Source organism: Phyllobates terribilis, unplaced genomic scaffold (genome assembly GCF_046119375.1).
Source record: "Phyllobates terribilis strain yellow unplaced genomic scaffold, ASM4611937v1 Scaffold_1__5_contigs__length_1240528914, whole genome shotgun sequence".
Lineage (NCBI taxonomy): Eukaryota > Metazoa > Chordata > Amphibia > Anura > Dendrobatidae > Phyllobates > Phyllobates terribilis.
Window position 1 is genome coordinate 107415032 of NW_027362761.1, and position 16024 is coordinate 107431055.

A 16024-nucleotide genomic window follows, 5' to 3' on the forward strand; every position below is an offset into this window, starting at 1 on the left:
TGTCAAGAGCCCTCCACACTGTGTGCTCACCAACACTGACACTGTGTGCATGGCCGGGCTCAGGCAGTGTCAGCCTGCATGTGTGCGCAGCTGCACTCAGTTCAGACAGTGCTCACTCTGGGAAGTGAGCACTGTCAATCAGAAGTGTGGGAATTGCCTCAAAATGCAAATTGCAAATTGAAGGGTGTAACGGTGAACCGAACTCTCGGCCATGGCAATGGTGTTCTGGAGCCCCTTCATTTGCATGCAAATTAAAATTACTGTTTTCAAGCACTGTACGACTAACAGGAGGAGGGCTAATATTTTTTTATAGCGGTTAAGTCCATTATCTCACTGTATAGATTGTTTATTATTGATTATGGGGTGACAGACTCCCTTTAAAGGGGTTGTCCAGCCTTAGGGTTCAGATCTACAGTCACTCTATGTAACTGCAGACTTGTGAATCCATACAGCGGGCATCGGGAGCAGACGGTCATGTGACCGCAAATATGTAATTTACATACTTTCAGCCATATTCCGACTAGACGCGTTCAGCCTCTCCCAATACTCTTGCATTGAGCGAAGCCACATACTTCTAGTCGGCACTAGACCGCATGTATGCAAATCATATACTTGTGCCTGCACTGGAGAATCCTCACAGCACGCGCTGTAAGGATTCACAAGTCTGCAGTCACAACTGCAGACTTATACCCTAAGCCCGAGCAACCACTATAATTCTTTGGTTATAAGTAGGCAGTGAAAGTTTTATCTAACGTATGCCAATCCCCATGTTGTAATCTATTGGAATGTGAAAATACTGTGGTATGTGATTGTTTTGTAATATAATCTATTCTTACACTTTGCTTCATGAACAGATTATCAGTGGTCTTTGGTCAGTCACCTGCCATGTACAACATCCTGTGGTAATAGAGGCATCCAACATCCACAACTGAGGTGTGTTCTCGACAAGCAAGAGGTCAATGTCACTCACTGCCAACAGAAGCCCAAACCTTCCATCAATCCGTCTGCATGTAACAGAAGGGACTGTCCGCCGAGGTTTGTATTAGATGCACGTTTTCTATCAGTTGTTATGCATATAGGAAACATGGAGTGGCTTGTTCTGCGCCCACCAAAAGAAACAATTTTGAGGCTTTACAGTCAATGTATACTGAAAGAATGGCTGGAAATACTAGACACACGGAATTGGCCATTTCTATTCTTTAGCAGAGAGCTTAGGGAACAACTTCAAATCCCATCATGATTTGCCAAAAGTTCAGTAAATTTGTCCTGGCCAATAAAAGACTCATTTTAATTTCTTAAGAAATGAGTTGTAATGAATATATTATCTATATTTCTGTTTTGTTTTTTTTTTCTCCTTCCTCTTCTTTTCTGCCAGAAGTCTCTTTTTTTTACAATATACTCGGCATGTGAAAACTAACCTCATCTATATCAACATTTCCATGTGTGGACAGGAGATTTGAACAAGAATAATGTATTTGTCTCTGCCCCTTTTTTGAGGCACTAGAAAGCCTTCTGCTATATGTAACCCGGAGTGTTCTCCTTCAGACTACACATATGTGAGATTTCAGTTCACTTTGGGCCCCAAAATAATGGGTGTAAACCACAAATGCACATTAGAAGCCATGAGGCCTATCGTTTTGACAATGACCCTGCTGTGTGTTATGAGGGTTGTTAGAAGAGTATCTAACATAATGATAAATGACTCGCATCCACGATCTTCCCATTGCCAAATGTATAATTCCTTGCGTCAAACCGATGGATGGCACTGAAAACACACAAACTCGGTGAAATCACTGATGGCTTATTTACAGATAGTTTGCTACAGCCACAAAAAAAGTACATATTCATCCAAGGAAATGACTTGCATCACATATAGTGTTGAAAGGGTCAATGTGATCATGTCCTGGCTTGACCCATCCTCGAGGATTAAAAAAAAAAATAGTACACTCTGCTTTTCAAGGACCTGGATAACTATGTACAGCTTTTCAGATGTAAGACCTGGCCAACTTCAAGATGTGCTGGAACGTGTTCATTCATGTTTCATCACCTGCTGAGATCCCATGAACATCATTGCCTGCCAGTTTCCGCATTACTGATATTCTTTTATATGTATGTTTTACTCGCTTTTGAGTATATTTGGTAGCTGAGGTATCCCTATAAATAGGGATAGAGAACCACCGCACAAAACAAATTGTCTGAAAATGTTTTGAAATTGCAAACAAGGGGTGTTTTAGTTATTCTTCAGTTGCACATTTCCAGAAGCTAGTTTCTTCTCCCACATGTAGATGCCTAGATCATTTTTCATTACAAATATTCATGGCATACAACTCTCTTTTCTTTTTCCTTATAGCCATAGAATAGAATAGAGAATTCCTGTTTTTGCTCAGTCATGTTTACCATGAAAATGTGAGACTCTGGACATAATTTTCTAAATCAGTTAACAATGCCTTAAGCCATAGGGGGGAGGGTGTCCTTTAAAATCCTTGTCAGGAACGACACCAGCGGGATCACACAATATGCCACCGCGGCCACCAATTCGTTAGGAACGACACTGGTGGGATCACACAATATCCCACAGCTTCCATGACTTTGTCAGGTTTGTCAGGAATTCACGCACACATAATCCCGATTACTGACTACGAAGCTTTCGGCAAGCGAGCAGTGAGCGTATGGCGTACACACCTCCGGATTCCAACGCGTGGAATATGTGTATATGCCCCCGTACGGTCACTGCCAGCTTCAGGATAGCCCAGTTACGATTATTCGCTGCCACCACTGATCAGTTTTAAGATATAATACAGGGCTGATCGGACGCCTGGTTTCTGGTAGCATATGGCTTCGGGGAAGGAACGAATACAGAGCAAAAGAAACAGATCTATTAAATTTTATATTTAATCCAAAAGGAAGGCAGTGTTTATGGAAAAAAATATACAAAGATTTTACAAAGGGGGAGAATACAATACAGAGTATACCGTTACACAAAATAAAATGGATTAATAGAAGACTTACTAGACAGATCGCAGAGACGATTCAGTTTAGCTGGAGGGGAGGCGCTCCAATTGATTTCCAACGGGACCCATGCTTATAGAATATATACCTCCCGGCATGAGTATGGACCCATCTTCAGCTGAATCTTTTATGCCAAAAGGGGGACCTGCACACACACTCCCCTGCGATGACCTCACGTGGGCAGGGCTCCACCCTTCATGTTTTTTTTTAAAACTCTAACTTCTGTGATAACTCCTTTCTGGTTGATCGCAGAAGCTCGCAAGTGATAGTATATTTTTTATTGCGAATTTACCTTTCTTTAGAGACTACACATGGCATAGCTGCAGTCTGTTATCTCTGCCCTCTGGTTTTACAGCCCTGTAGGGTCCTCAGATAAGGAAAAATATGCGTATCATTCCTTAGCTAACCCTGACACTAAAAATATGTGTCCCATCGCAATCGGAATTATAGAACTTCCGATATTCCCTATTTCATTTCGGTGCCTGCGAGACTGCAGATTTCTGGTGTGCAAAGGGACTTTGAAAATGAGGGTGACCCTGCTATTGTGTGGAGTGTGATAGCATTCCTTTGAAGTTTAAAGGAGCCGTTTCCTCTGTCTTTCAATCCTATATGCTCAGGTGTCTATTTATCACAGATCTCTTCTGTTAATTAGGTTAATATCTCCTTTTGCATTTGCATATTAGCCACTTCTCAGAGTGTAAGCTCTTGATCCATTGACAAATACTATAGGGGAGGGGGGGGAGTGGTTTGGAGTAAGAGAGAGAGATTCTTAATATTTTCTATGACAAACCTGATTCAAATATTTTTTACTATTGGACATAAATAGCCATGTATCACAAATAAATTGACTTTCTAATGTACTAGGGTTAAAAATCCTGTTGCCTTTCTTATCCACCTGGTGGCCTCTCCCACATCTATGCCATATATACATTTCTTCAATTGAATGTGGCTATGTTGCAGTTGCCTACAAGATAACTGCAATAAAGCAATATGCCATCACCTTTTTGGTGTGAATCCTCCCTCTTCTACTTAGTAAAAGTTATTTTTGACTATTTTTTTAATTAAAAATAAAAGGTACACTTAAAAAAATGTAAAAATAGATATAATAAATTCAGATGCATAGTATTATTTCTATATCTTCAAGATTAAATATTTCATAAATAAATCCCCTATCCTCTTCGACTTTGAAGTGCTCTGTGGTCATCAAGTTCACATTGTGGTTTCTGGATAGGCAATATAAAGAAAGTATATGAAGTTATTTTACATGATATGGAAAGTAACTTTCAGGACACAACACAACCCTATAAATATTCTGACTTACAAACACAGCTGCAGTGTGTTAAAAAAAACTGTTCCTTTCTCACTCTCCCTTGGTCCAGTAATGAGTCTCTGTTGTCTGTTATTGTCTGCAGCACTATTGTTACATCAACTGTGCTGCAGCCAATAACTGAGCTTAGTGGCTCTGTCCAAGCTGACATCACAAGCCGCTCAGAATAGATGAGCTCACTGATTGGCTGCAGCTCTGTCAAGGTGACATCAGTGTTGCAGATAATAAGACACACCTGGAGCAACGTTGGTGACTAAGCGGTGGACCCAAGGAGAGTGAGTAAAGCACAGTTTGTTTTTTTTACAACAAACTACAGCCTGCAATAGGGGTTTTCCAAAACTGAAAAACCCCTGATAAAATGAATGTACAGAGCATATCCGTTATATTTGCTTCTGTGGATTATCTTATATTAGCAGGTCTTAGCTTTCCAGCTTAGACATATTCTATGGAAGCGTACTGTAGTTTATTCATCCTTCTCTGAAATAGTTAAGCAGTGTTTGCCAGAGCCTATAACAAACTTCCATAAAATAGTTTACACATTGGACTCCTTGAACTCATTGGCCTACTTCTGCTCACCTAATTATTAGTGAACTCTAGTTCAACCGTAACACTAACGTGATGATACATCTCCAAGGAAATAGCTACTTTGCCAGACCGAAGGAAGCTATAATCGGAAAGTTACATAAACTCAGGACTGTTCGACATCCTGTTTTCATTTCCACCTGAGCACTGATTTTGGCTGCTTGCAATCTATGGTGGACATATTGTGGACAATTACATTCGAGAGTAGAAGTTAGCCTATGGGGATTAGGCAAGGCAGAACACGTCTGGGGAGCAGTGCTATGTTCTTCCACTTGCATCTTTAGTATGAATGTGTTGATCCATCAAAAAGTGCTTTCCTCCTCTTCTCACATGTAAAACCGATACAGCTGTGCAAATATAGGGTGTTGGTTGATAATGGGCTGGTGATCTTTCCAATGATCCATCTATGACCTCTGTAATGGCATTTTAACCCTGCTTGTGACACTTTGAGGATTTAATACTGCTACATTTTTCCCCCTGAAATTACTGGTATCTAACATCCATGAAAATATTGCATTTCATTGTAATGGCCGTCGTGCTGCAATCTTGACCCCAGATAAATTGGACTGAAACATCTCATTCAGCAGACAGGATTGTGACGCTCAGCTGGTTTAGCACACAAATGAGACAAGCAGTATGAGGGTATGTTCATATACAGATAAAAACAATAACTAAAAGATTGACACCTGTTCTGTGTTTTGGAGACAATCCTGGTTTTGACATACAAATACTGATGAAATAGTGATCAAGAATTCTGATGTGTGAATGAGGCTTTAACTTTCTCATACGTTTGTGCTACAGTAGTTCTTCTGTTGGGTTGTACCAGATGGGCTAGTCTTTGCTCCCCATGGTAAGCACTACATACAAGACCTGTTATTTTGGAGAAGCTCTGATCCAGTCATTCAGGCATCGCAATTTGAGCATTATGAAAGTTGTCCAGAACCTTACACTTGCTCATTTTTCCTAGTTTCAACACTTCCATCCATACCATCACTTGATAGATGCCATTGTACCAAAAAAAAATCAATGTTATACTTTTCTCCTTTTAGTGGCTTTAAATTTATGGCTAATTGATGTACACGGTAATACCTTTAAAATAATAACATTATTATTTTTTATAGTAGCAAGGCATTTAAAATTCTGTCTGAGAGTAAGCCAGGCATATTCATTGTACAGTGTTCATTTTAGGACATGATCAGATATCAAAGTCAAACATGAGAATAATGTCAGTTTGAGGCTAAATACCTTGTCTGAGAACTGACTTTGATATCTGATTTTAAGATCTGACTTTTACATCTGAATCTGATATCTGACTTTGACATCTGACTTTGATATGTGAATCTGATATCTGAATCTGACATTTGACATCTGACTGTCAAAGTCACATATCAAAGTCAGATGTCAATGTCAGTTCTCAGACAGGGTATTTAGCCTCAAACTGACATTATTCTGATGTTTGACTTTGATATCTGATCATCAAGTTATGTGTATAAATGAGAAATGACACAGTAAAAAGTATTGAACACATGAAGAAAGAGAGGCGCAAAAAGCCATGGTAAGTCATGACACCAGCTAAAATATGTCAGTAATTAGAAAGCAATCCTGCCACTTAGTGAAATATAATATAAGTTGGTTCAACTGATGGCCTATAAAAAGGTGTCTCGTTACCAGAAAGTCACATTTCATGATGGGTAAAACCAGTAAGCTGTCTCAAGACCTTTGCAACCTTATTGTTGCAAAACATACTGATGTCATTGGTTACAGAAGAATTGCTAAACTACTAAAGATTCCAGTGAGCACTGTTGGGTCCATAACCCAGAAGTGGAAATAACATCATTTCACCATAAACCGGCCACGACCAGGTGTTCTCTGCAAGATTTCAGACAGAGAAGTGAAAAGAATTATCAGAAAATTTGTCCAAGAGGCAAGGATCACATGTGGAGAGCTACAGAAAGACCTGGAATCAACAGGTACAGTTGTTTCAAAGAAAACAATACGTAATTGTTATGATCTGCAACAAGTACTAAGGAAAGAAGGGGAAAGCTTTCCCTACAGTAAGACTAAGCTGAATCCCTATGATCAACACAATACAAACAACGATGGAAAAGCCTCTAGATTTTAAGAAGTTATATCAAAGTTTATTTATAAATAGTGATAGGCATACAAAGGGGGTAAGCACAAGCACAACTGGCAGAACCTAAAACATCCCGCTCCACATGGCAACCTTTTAAAAAATAGACAAGATTTATGCATTCATTTCTTATATACTGCATCATAGGAGATGTCACACTGAAAAAATGACAACAGGTAACACCTCCACATAACCATATGTATTCACAATATAGGTCAATCACAGAAGAATTTCTCAAATTATAAATTGGAACATATGGTATACAATATAGGACCCTTACATTTAAATTAAATGGTGGAATGATTGTTCCTACCATACACTGCCTCTGAACACACGTAAGGTTCACAAGTAAATCTCTGTATACATACCAAAGTGTACTGGGCCACATCACGGGGCAGTCAAATGTATGTAAGGAACTGTAAGGAAAAGGTGCGCACATGGAGCGGATGCAGCCCCGCAGCAGGAGTATGTGAAGCCTTTGACCTAGCACACACCGTACATTGACGCACCCACTTGATGACTTCTTTCTGCCATCCAGGCCACCAAAAACTGCGACTGTTAAGTCTCTTAGGCTGAGTTCACACGATGCGTTTTTCGTGCGTTTTTGCAGTTGCGTAAACGCCGCGGAAAAGCATGAAAAACGCATGGTAGAAGGGCAGCAATGTTCCCCAATTGAAATCCGCATGTACTGTGCCCATGATGCGGATTTTTCCGCAGCGTAAACGCTGCGGTCAAAAATCCGCAGCATGTCAATTAATTTTGCGGAAACGCTGCTCTTTTGCCGCCATTGACTTGCATTAGACCGCATGGAATCCGCATCACTGTATATGTTGATGCGCTTTTCATGCGGTCTAATGTGCGGATGGTACCCGGGTGTGGATGAGAGGACTCGCATCCAGACCCAGGTACCATTAAAAAAAAAAGAATAAAATAAAAAATACATATATTCTCACCTTCTGACGGCCCGCGCTGCGTCCTGCCGGCTTCCCGCGCACTTCGCGGTTGAATGAAGGACCTTCGCTGACGTCAGAGTCATGTGACGGGTCACGTGACGCTGACGTCGGAAGGTCCTACAGTCTTCACTGCCGGCAGTCGGGACCGATGAAGCAGGACACCGGGGGCCATCAGAGGGTAAAGTATAGATTTATTTTTTATTTTTTGACATCACACACTATATAAATCCATGCCGGTTGCATGGATTTATATAGTGTGAAGTTGACAAGCACTTTCCAAGTGATGCTAAAATCGCTTGGGAAGCGCTTGTCAACCCGCATGCGGAAATGAAAGTGAAGACCGCTTCATTTCCGCATGTCCCTGGCAGGAAACCGCATGTACAATCCGCATGCGTTTTTTCCTGCCAGAGAGATGCAGAAACGCTCAGGAAAAAATCCTGAGCATTTCTGCATCGTGTGCACATACCCTTAGTCTCAGAAATTCCTGGATGACCTGCCAACCGAGACTCATGACACTCCACAAACAAGTCTCTCCTAAAGGTTCTAGGCACAAACAACCTCCCATTGGGAGTGTTAGATGGAACATCATCTTGAGCTTTCAGAATCCCATTCTCCAAAACGGAGTCCAATGCCGCCACCACAACTCCTTTCTGTAAAATGCTCTCCTCCTCCTCGGCACCGACCGCAGGAGAGAAGCTGTGAGATAAAGCATCGGCTTAAACATGCTTAGTACCAGGAATATACGTAACAGAAAAATGAAACCGAGAAAAAAAAGTGCCCACCTAGCTTGACGGGCATTCAAGCGCTTGGCAGCATCCAGATAGATCAAATTCTTATGATCTGTGAGAACCTGAATAGGAAATTTAGCACCTTCCAAAAAATGACGCCAATGTTCAAACTCGAGTTTAATAGCCAGCAGCTCCCGATTTCCAACATCATAATTCAATTCAGTTTCCGAATTTTTTTTCTAAAAGAAGGCACACGGATGTACTCCATCCCTGTTCTCCTGAGACAAAACTGCTCTGACCCCCCACCGATGAAGCATCGACCTCAACCAAAAAAGGCTTGGTCTCATCAGGCTGCATAAGGATAGGGGCAGAACTGAACCTCTCTTTGAGATACTTAAACACTTCAATGGCCTCAATAGTCCATTGGACCGTATTCGCACCTTTCCTGGCGAGATCGGTTAGAGGCTTAACAATTACAGAAAAATTCCTAATGAATTTCCTGTAATAATTGGCAAAACCCAAAAATCTCTGTATAGATTTCAAACCAATAGGCCTAGGCCATTCCTGCACAGCCTGAACCTTCACCGGGTCCATCTCAAAGCACTCGCTGGAGACAATGTAGCCCAAAAAGCTAATTTTCTGCACAGCGAACTCACATTTCTCCAACTTAGCAAAGAGTGAATTATCACTCAATAACTGCAAAACTTCACGTACAATCTGCCAATGGGACTCCAGATCTGGCGAATAAATCAAAATGTCATCCAAATACACAACCACATTCTTACCAATCAAAGGTCTCAGGATGTCATTAATAAGGTTCTGAAAAAATGCAGGTGCATTGGTAAGACCAAAAGGCATCACCAGATTCTCAAAATGACCTACTGGAGTGTTAAAAGCAGTTTTCCATTCATCACCCTCCTTTACTCGTAACAAATTGTATGGGTAGGAATTGCGTACGGTAATCTTATTAATTTCACGAAAATCCAGACATGGACGCAAACCCCCGTCCTTTTTTTTTTTAACAAAGAAAAATCCAACTGCCACATGCGACTTAGAAGGTCTAATGTGACAAGCAGCCAGGCTAGTCTGTATGTACTCCTCCAAGGCCTTTCATTCAGGGATAGTTAGATTAAACAAGCGACTCTTGGGAAGAGTAGCTCCCAAAATAAACTCAATGGCGCAATCATAATCCCTATGAGGAGGTAAAACTTGGGACTCCTCCTCCGAAAAAACCCTCCAAAAATCTTGAATAGGTACAGGTAATTCCCCTTTTCCCACAGCCGCAATGCGACCATTACAACATTTATCATAGCACTTCAAATTTCAAGACTTTATCATATTAGTAGACCAGTCCAGCAAAGGATTGTGCAGTTTTAACCAAGGCAATCCTAGAACGACCGGAGAGGGTAAATTATCTAATACAACTAAGTCCAAAATTTCTTGGTGAAGTCCATTGATAATGAGGGGAAATGCAGCAACCTTGTGAGTAATACATTTCGGCCACCTCCAGAGTCAATCCCTGCAAGCATCGAGCCAAATCCTGGACGGAAGCTATACTGATCCCCGAATTTCTTTTCTTTTAGTTTTTTTTTTTTTTGGGCTTGACTTACTGTTATGATCTGCAACAAGTACTAAGGAAAGAAGGGGAAAGCTTTTCCTACAGTAAGACTAAGCTGAATCCCTACGATGTAGCGGGCTGCCTGTTCCTTCTGAACAGACCCGCGTTAGTCCTAGACTAGTCTGAACGAAGACCTATAGAATAAAGGGAAGGGGTCCCTAAAAGAACTAAGGACTGGAACAAAAATGTGACACCTCCTGAACAGAGAAAGTTGTTGCAGAACACAAAAAGATAAACTGACGAAAAGGTACTAGAGGTCCCAGAAGGACCAAGCGAACTGACAGAGATAGGCACAGAAGCACCTGGCTAGCAAAACAGTCAAACAACACTGAAGTCCAGCACAGCCAAAAAGGCGGAGCTGGAATATAAAGGCAGATGGTCACGTGACCGCAAAACACAAGATGGAAAAAACAAACAGGAGGGTTCTAACAGTAATGTATTGAACCTCCATGACCTGTATACACGCTCACCTCGCAAGACTCCACTGCTGAACAAAAGGCATGTTCAAGTGCATTTAAAGTTTGCTCAACAACAAAGGATTTTGTACAAAGTGTTAATTAAATTTTAGTAAGTGTGTTCAATACTTTTTATCTGTATCATTTCTCATTATTACACAGAATTTAGAATTATATTTACTTAGAAAATGGGTGACAGTTCAATACTTATTTCACCCGCTGTATTAAGAAGTGTAGCAGCACACTGTGTACACAAAGATATATGCAAACATTAAATAAATCAAATATAAACTGCATTACTGCCATATAGAATAAACTTATAAAATTGAGGTACTTAGCACACATATTGTATGTTCTCCTCATGTTTGTGTTGAGTTTCCTCCGGATTCTCCAGTTTCCTCCCACACTCCAAAGACATACTGACAGGGACTTTTATTGTGAGCCTCAGTGGGGCCAGTAATAATAATGTCTGTAAAGCATTACGAAATATAATTTTTTTAATATTTTCCTTTTAGGTGGATGGTAACATCATGGTCAACATGTTCGCAAAGCTGTGGAGGAGGTGTCCAAACGCGTCGCGTGACTTGTCAAAAGATGACTGGTGGAGGCATCCAGGTCCCAGTTTCAAACGACGTCTGCATATTGTCTGCAAAGCGTCCTGTTGATAGTCAGAGCTGCAGTAGACAACTGTGCGTAGAGTGGGTCACATCTTCATGGGGACAGGTAAGAGGGAAATGATCTACACATTGAGATCTGGTACAGTCTACATTGTGACTGTGTAATAGCAATAATTCTATAAAGTTGCTTGCACTGCCCATGTGTGAGTTTTATTATATAGTGGAGTACATTTCTAAACTAAGGACTATAAAATGTTAGAATGTGGCTTGCTAACGGCCATCTAAATAAATTATCATTTTCATGTTAGGGCTGTATCACACATCCGTTAAATACAGTTAGCTCAGGTTGGGGGTCCCGGTGGTCAGGCTGGACTGCCTATGCGAGAATGGTCCATGTTTCACAGATGTGTGAAACCAGCCTTACAACTTATCAGAAGGCCAGACCGCTCAGTTAGCTCAGGTTGGGAGACCCCTCAGTCAAGCTGGGCTGCCAATGCGATAAAGGTCCATGTTTCACAGATGGGTGAAACTAGTCTTACACTTATCTTACATTTTTGGCTTTATTTCCCATAAAGTGAAAAAAAATGAAGATATTTGTAACAGGAAAATCATAGTATATTGATACCGATTGACTTTCTATATTGTAGATTGGCACTTGTTACAGGCAAGTTCTCTGCCTGTGTGAAAGGATGTTAATGCTTAACATTAATCAGTAAGAGGCAGAGAAGAAAAAGAACACATTCAAGGCATCGAGCCACTAAGCGTCTTCAGTATGTCATATTTAGTGTACCTCGTAAGGGAATTTTCAGATGAGGAATAAAAGTATTTTAATTGAAAACATAAATATATATGTGCGCTGTCAAATGTGCATTTCTTATCTGCTACAGAGTAGCCTTTTATGTTACAAACTATGCCCTCAGGCATTTGGATGCAGTTTGTTGTTACTCGACTGTCTTTTATGTGTTCTGGAGCCAATCACACTGACAGAGGCATCACAAGGTGTCACGTGAGCCAGGGATCAATGGTCCTTCTTCATGTGCTGTGCATGTGTTTTTATGCACTGTTTTACACTGTCCTCTCATGTGATCTTGACTTTTTTTACTTTTTGCAAAGTAGGTTAATGTGCAGCCATCTCCAGGGTAAAATCTTAACTTTCAGTGTGTCGAATTAGTCAGTATAATGCAGGATGAAAAAAGTTTATTCCATTTTTTTGGGAACCACACTGAAATCAAAATTATGCAGAAGTATTAGCTCCTGTAATGAGCCGCCATAAGGCATAAAAGGCAGACTGTACCTCCACTTGACCCCAATTTCCATATGCCACCATATATTTTACCAAAGTCTACTTTCCTAGAACATTGCTTCTAGGTGTAAATATACAGTGGTGGCCAAAAGTATTGGCACCCCTGCAATTCTGTCAGATAATACTCAGTTTCATCCTGAAAATGATTGCAATCACAAATTCTTTGGTATTATTATCTTCATTTAATTTGCTTGCAAGGAAAAAACACAAAAGAGAATGAAGCAAAAATCAAATCATTGATCATTTCACACAAAGCTCCAAAAAAGGGCCGGACAAAAGTATTGGCACCCTCAGCCTAATACTTGGTTGCACAACCTTTAGCCAAAATAACTGCGAACTACCGCTTCCGGTAACCATCAATGAGTTTCTTACAATGCTCTGCTGGAATTGTAGACCATTCTTCTTTGGCAAACTGCTCCAGGTCCCTGATATTTGAAGGGTGCCTTCTCCAAACTGCCATTTTGAGATCTCTCCACAGGTGTTCTATGGGATTCAGGTCTGGACTCATTGCTGGCCACCTTAGAAGTCTCCAGTGCTTTCTCTCAAACCATTTTATAGTGCTTTTGGAAATGTGTTTTGGGTCATTGTCCTGCTGGAAGACCCATGACCTCTAAGGGAGACCCAGCTTTCTCACACTGGGCCCTACATTATGCTGCAAAATTTGTTGGTAGTCTTCAGACTTCATAATGCCATGCACATGGTCAAGCAGTCCAGTGCCAGAGGCAGCAAAGCAACCCCAAAACATCAGGGAACCTCCGCCATGTTTGACTGTAGGGACCGTGTTCTTTTCTTTGAATGCCTCATTTTTATTCCTGTACACTCTATGTTGATGCTGTTTCCCAAAAAGCTCTACTTTTGTCTCATCTGACCAGAGAACATTCTTCCAAAACGTTTTAGGCTTTCTCAGGTAAGTTTTGGCAAACTCCAGCCTGGCTTTTTTATGTCTCGGGGTAAGAAGTGGGGTCTTCCTGGGTATCCTACCATACAGTCCCTTTTCATTCAGACGCCGACGGATAGTACGGGTTGACACTGTTGCACCCTCGGACTGCAGGGCAGCTTGAACTTGTTTTAATGTTAGTCGAGGTTCTTTATCCACCATCCGCACAATCTTGCGTTGAAATCTCTCGTCAATTTTTCTTTTCCGTCCACATCTAGGGAGGTTAGCCACAGTGCCATGTGCTTTAAACTTCTTAATGACACTGCGCACAGAAGACACAGGAACATTCAGGTCTTTGGAGATGGACTTGTAGCCTTGAGATTGCTCATGCTTCCTCACAATTTGGTTTCTCAAGTCCTCAGACAGTTCTTTGGTCTTCTTTCTTTTCTCCATGCTCAATGTGGTACACACAAGGACACAGGACAGAGGTTGAGTCAACTTTGATCCATGTTAACTGGCTGCAAGTGTGATTTAGTTATTGCCAACACCTGTTAGGTGCCACAGGTAAGTTACAGGTGCTGTTAATTACACGAATTAGAGAAGCATCACATGATTTCAAACATCGCCAATACTTTTGTCCACCCCCTTTTTTAGGTTTGGTGTGGAATTATATCCAATTTGGCTTTGGGACAATTCTTTTTGTGTTTTTTCATTGAAGACAAATTAAATGAAGAGAATAATACCAAAGAATTTGTGATTGCAATCATTTTCAGGAAGAAACTGAGTATTATCTGACAGAATTGCAGGGGTGCCAATACTTTTGGCCACCACTGTATCCGTAATGCATGACTCTACAAAGGCACCATGTCGTGGTCTATACAGAGACTCTGACTATGCAACTGTGTGTGCCCTGTCCATAAGGTTTTGTGTTAAGACCCCCAAAACCTGCTGTTTTAAGCAACAATTGATCTCAGGGGAAAAAAGGATCTAGCTTGGAGAATTTTATCAGTCAATGACTTACTTCCCTCTCCCCACGAAACACATGGCTGAGCTAAGCATGCATGTGTATGGGTGAGCCGAGAGAGATAACTTTGAGACAAACACGCTGACAACTCTCAAAGGCTATGTGCCCACGATGCAGAAATGCTGCATATTTTTTCCGCTTCTCCCTGGCAGGAAAAACGCATGCGTTTTTTACATGCGTTTTTCCCGCCAGGTATAAGCGTTTGTCAAGCTTTTTTGCATGCTTTTCTGCATGCGGGTTATCAAGCGCTTTTCCAAGCGATTTTAGCATCACTTGGAAAAGTGCTTGACAACTTGTTCACACTATATAAATCCATGCAACCGGCATGGATTTATAGTAGTGTGACCAAGTTTGTTACACTAAATAGAATAAGAATGGTAAAAAAAAAAAAGGATTATACTTACCTTCCGATGTCCTCCCGGGTGTGAAGGACCTGTGGTGACGTCATTGAGTCATGTGACAGGTCACATGACTCAGTGACGTCATGGCAGGTCCTCCACAACACCGCGAGCAGTGCAAGAGACCGGACGCAGCAGAGAAAACACCGGGAAGACATCGGAAGGTAAGTATAATCTTTATTTTTTATTTTAGATTCTTTTTTTTGGCAGTTTCCATGGTACCCAGGTCTGGATGAGAGTCTCCTCTCCTCCAGACCTGGGAGCCATCCGCACATTGAACCGTGTGATATCCGCTTGTGCAGGGCCGGCTCCAGGTTTTTCTGGGCCCCGGGCGAAAGAGTCTCAGTGGGCCCCTTTAACACATACCACGATTCATGATGCAGAGATACAGCAGAGAAATATATATATATATATATATATATAGTACAATGCAAAGATTTCACTTCTTACATTACATGAGTGATATCTATTGTAAATTCCACAATAGCTCAGAAACCGGTGAATCGCTCCACACAGAATACTGGCCCCCATATAAGGCTCCATACGGAATACTGGCCCTCATATAACGCTTCATACAGGATACTGGCCCCCATATAACGCTCCACACAGAATACTGGCCCCCATATAACGCTCCATACAGGATACTGGTCCCCTTATAAAGCTCCATACAGGATACTGGCCCCCATATAACGCTCCATACAGGATACTGGTCCCCTTATAAAACTCCATACAGGATACTGGCCCCCATATAACGCTCCATACAGGATACCGGTCCCCTTATAACGCTCCATACAGGATACCGGTCCCCTTATAACTCTCCATACAGGATACTGGCCCCCATATAATGCTGCATGCAGGCTGTTACCCCCCACATAATGCCCCATACAGGCTGTCCCCCCCTTATAATGCTCCATGCAGGCTGTTACCCCCCACATAATGCCCCATACAGGCCCCCCCCCCTTTTAATGCTCCATGCAGGCTGTTACCCCCCACATAATGCCC

The 16024-nt window shown here is 41.5% G+C and overlaps 1 protein-coding gene across 3 annotated transcripts in view; it reads left to right on the plus strand.

The window, feature by feature from the left end:
• ADAMTSL1 (ADAMTS like 1) overlaps positions 1-16024 on the plus strand; it is a 1187598-nt gene that overhangs the window by 1147784 nt on the left and 23790 nt on the right. For all 3 annotated transcript variants that reach the window (XM_073665475.1, XM_073665465.1, XM_073665483.1), the window contains 2 exons: positions 855-1035; positions 11319-11526. In XM_073665475.1, the coding sequence (XP_073521576.1) occupies positions 855-1035; positions 11319-11526 (389 nt within the window). The remainder of the gene's footprint in view (positions 1-854; positions 1036-11318; positions 11527-16024) is intronic.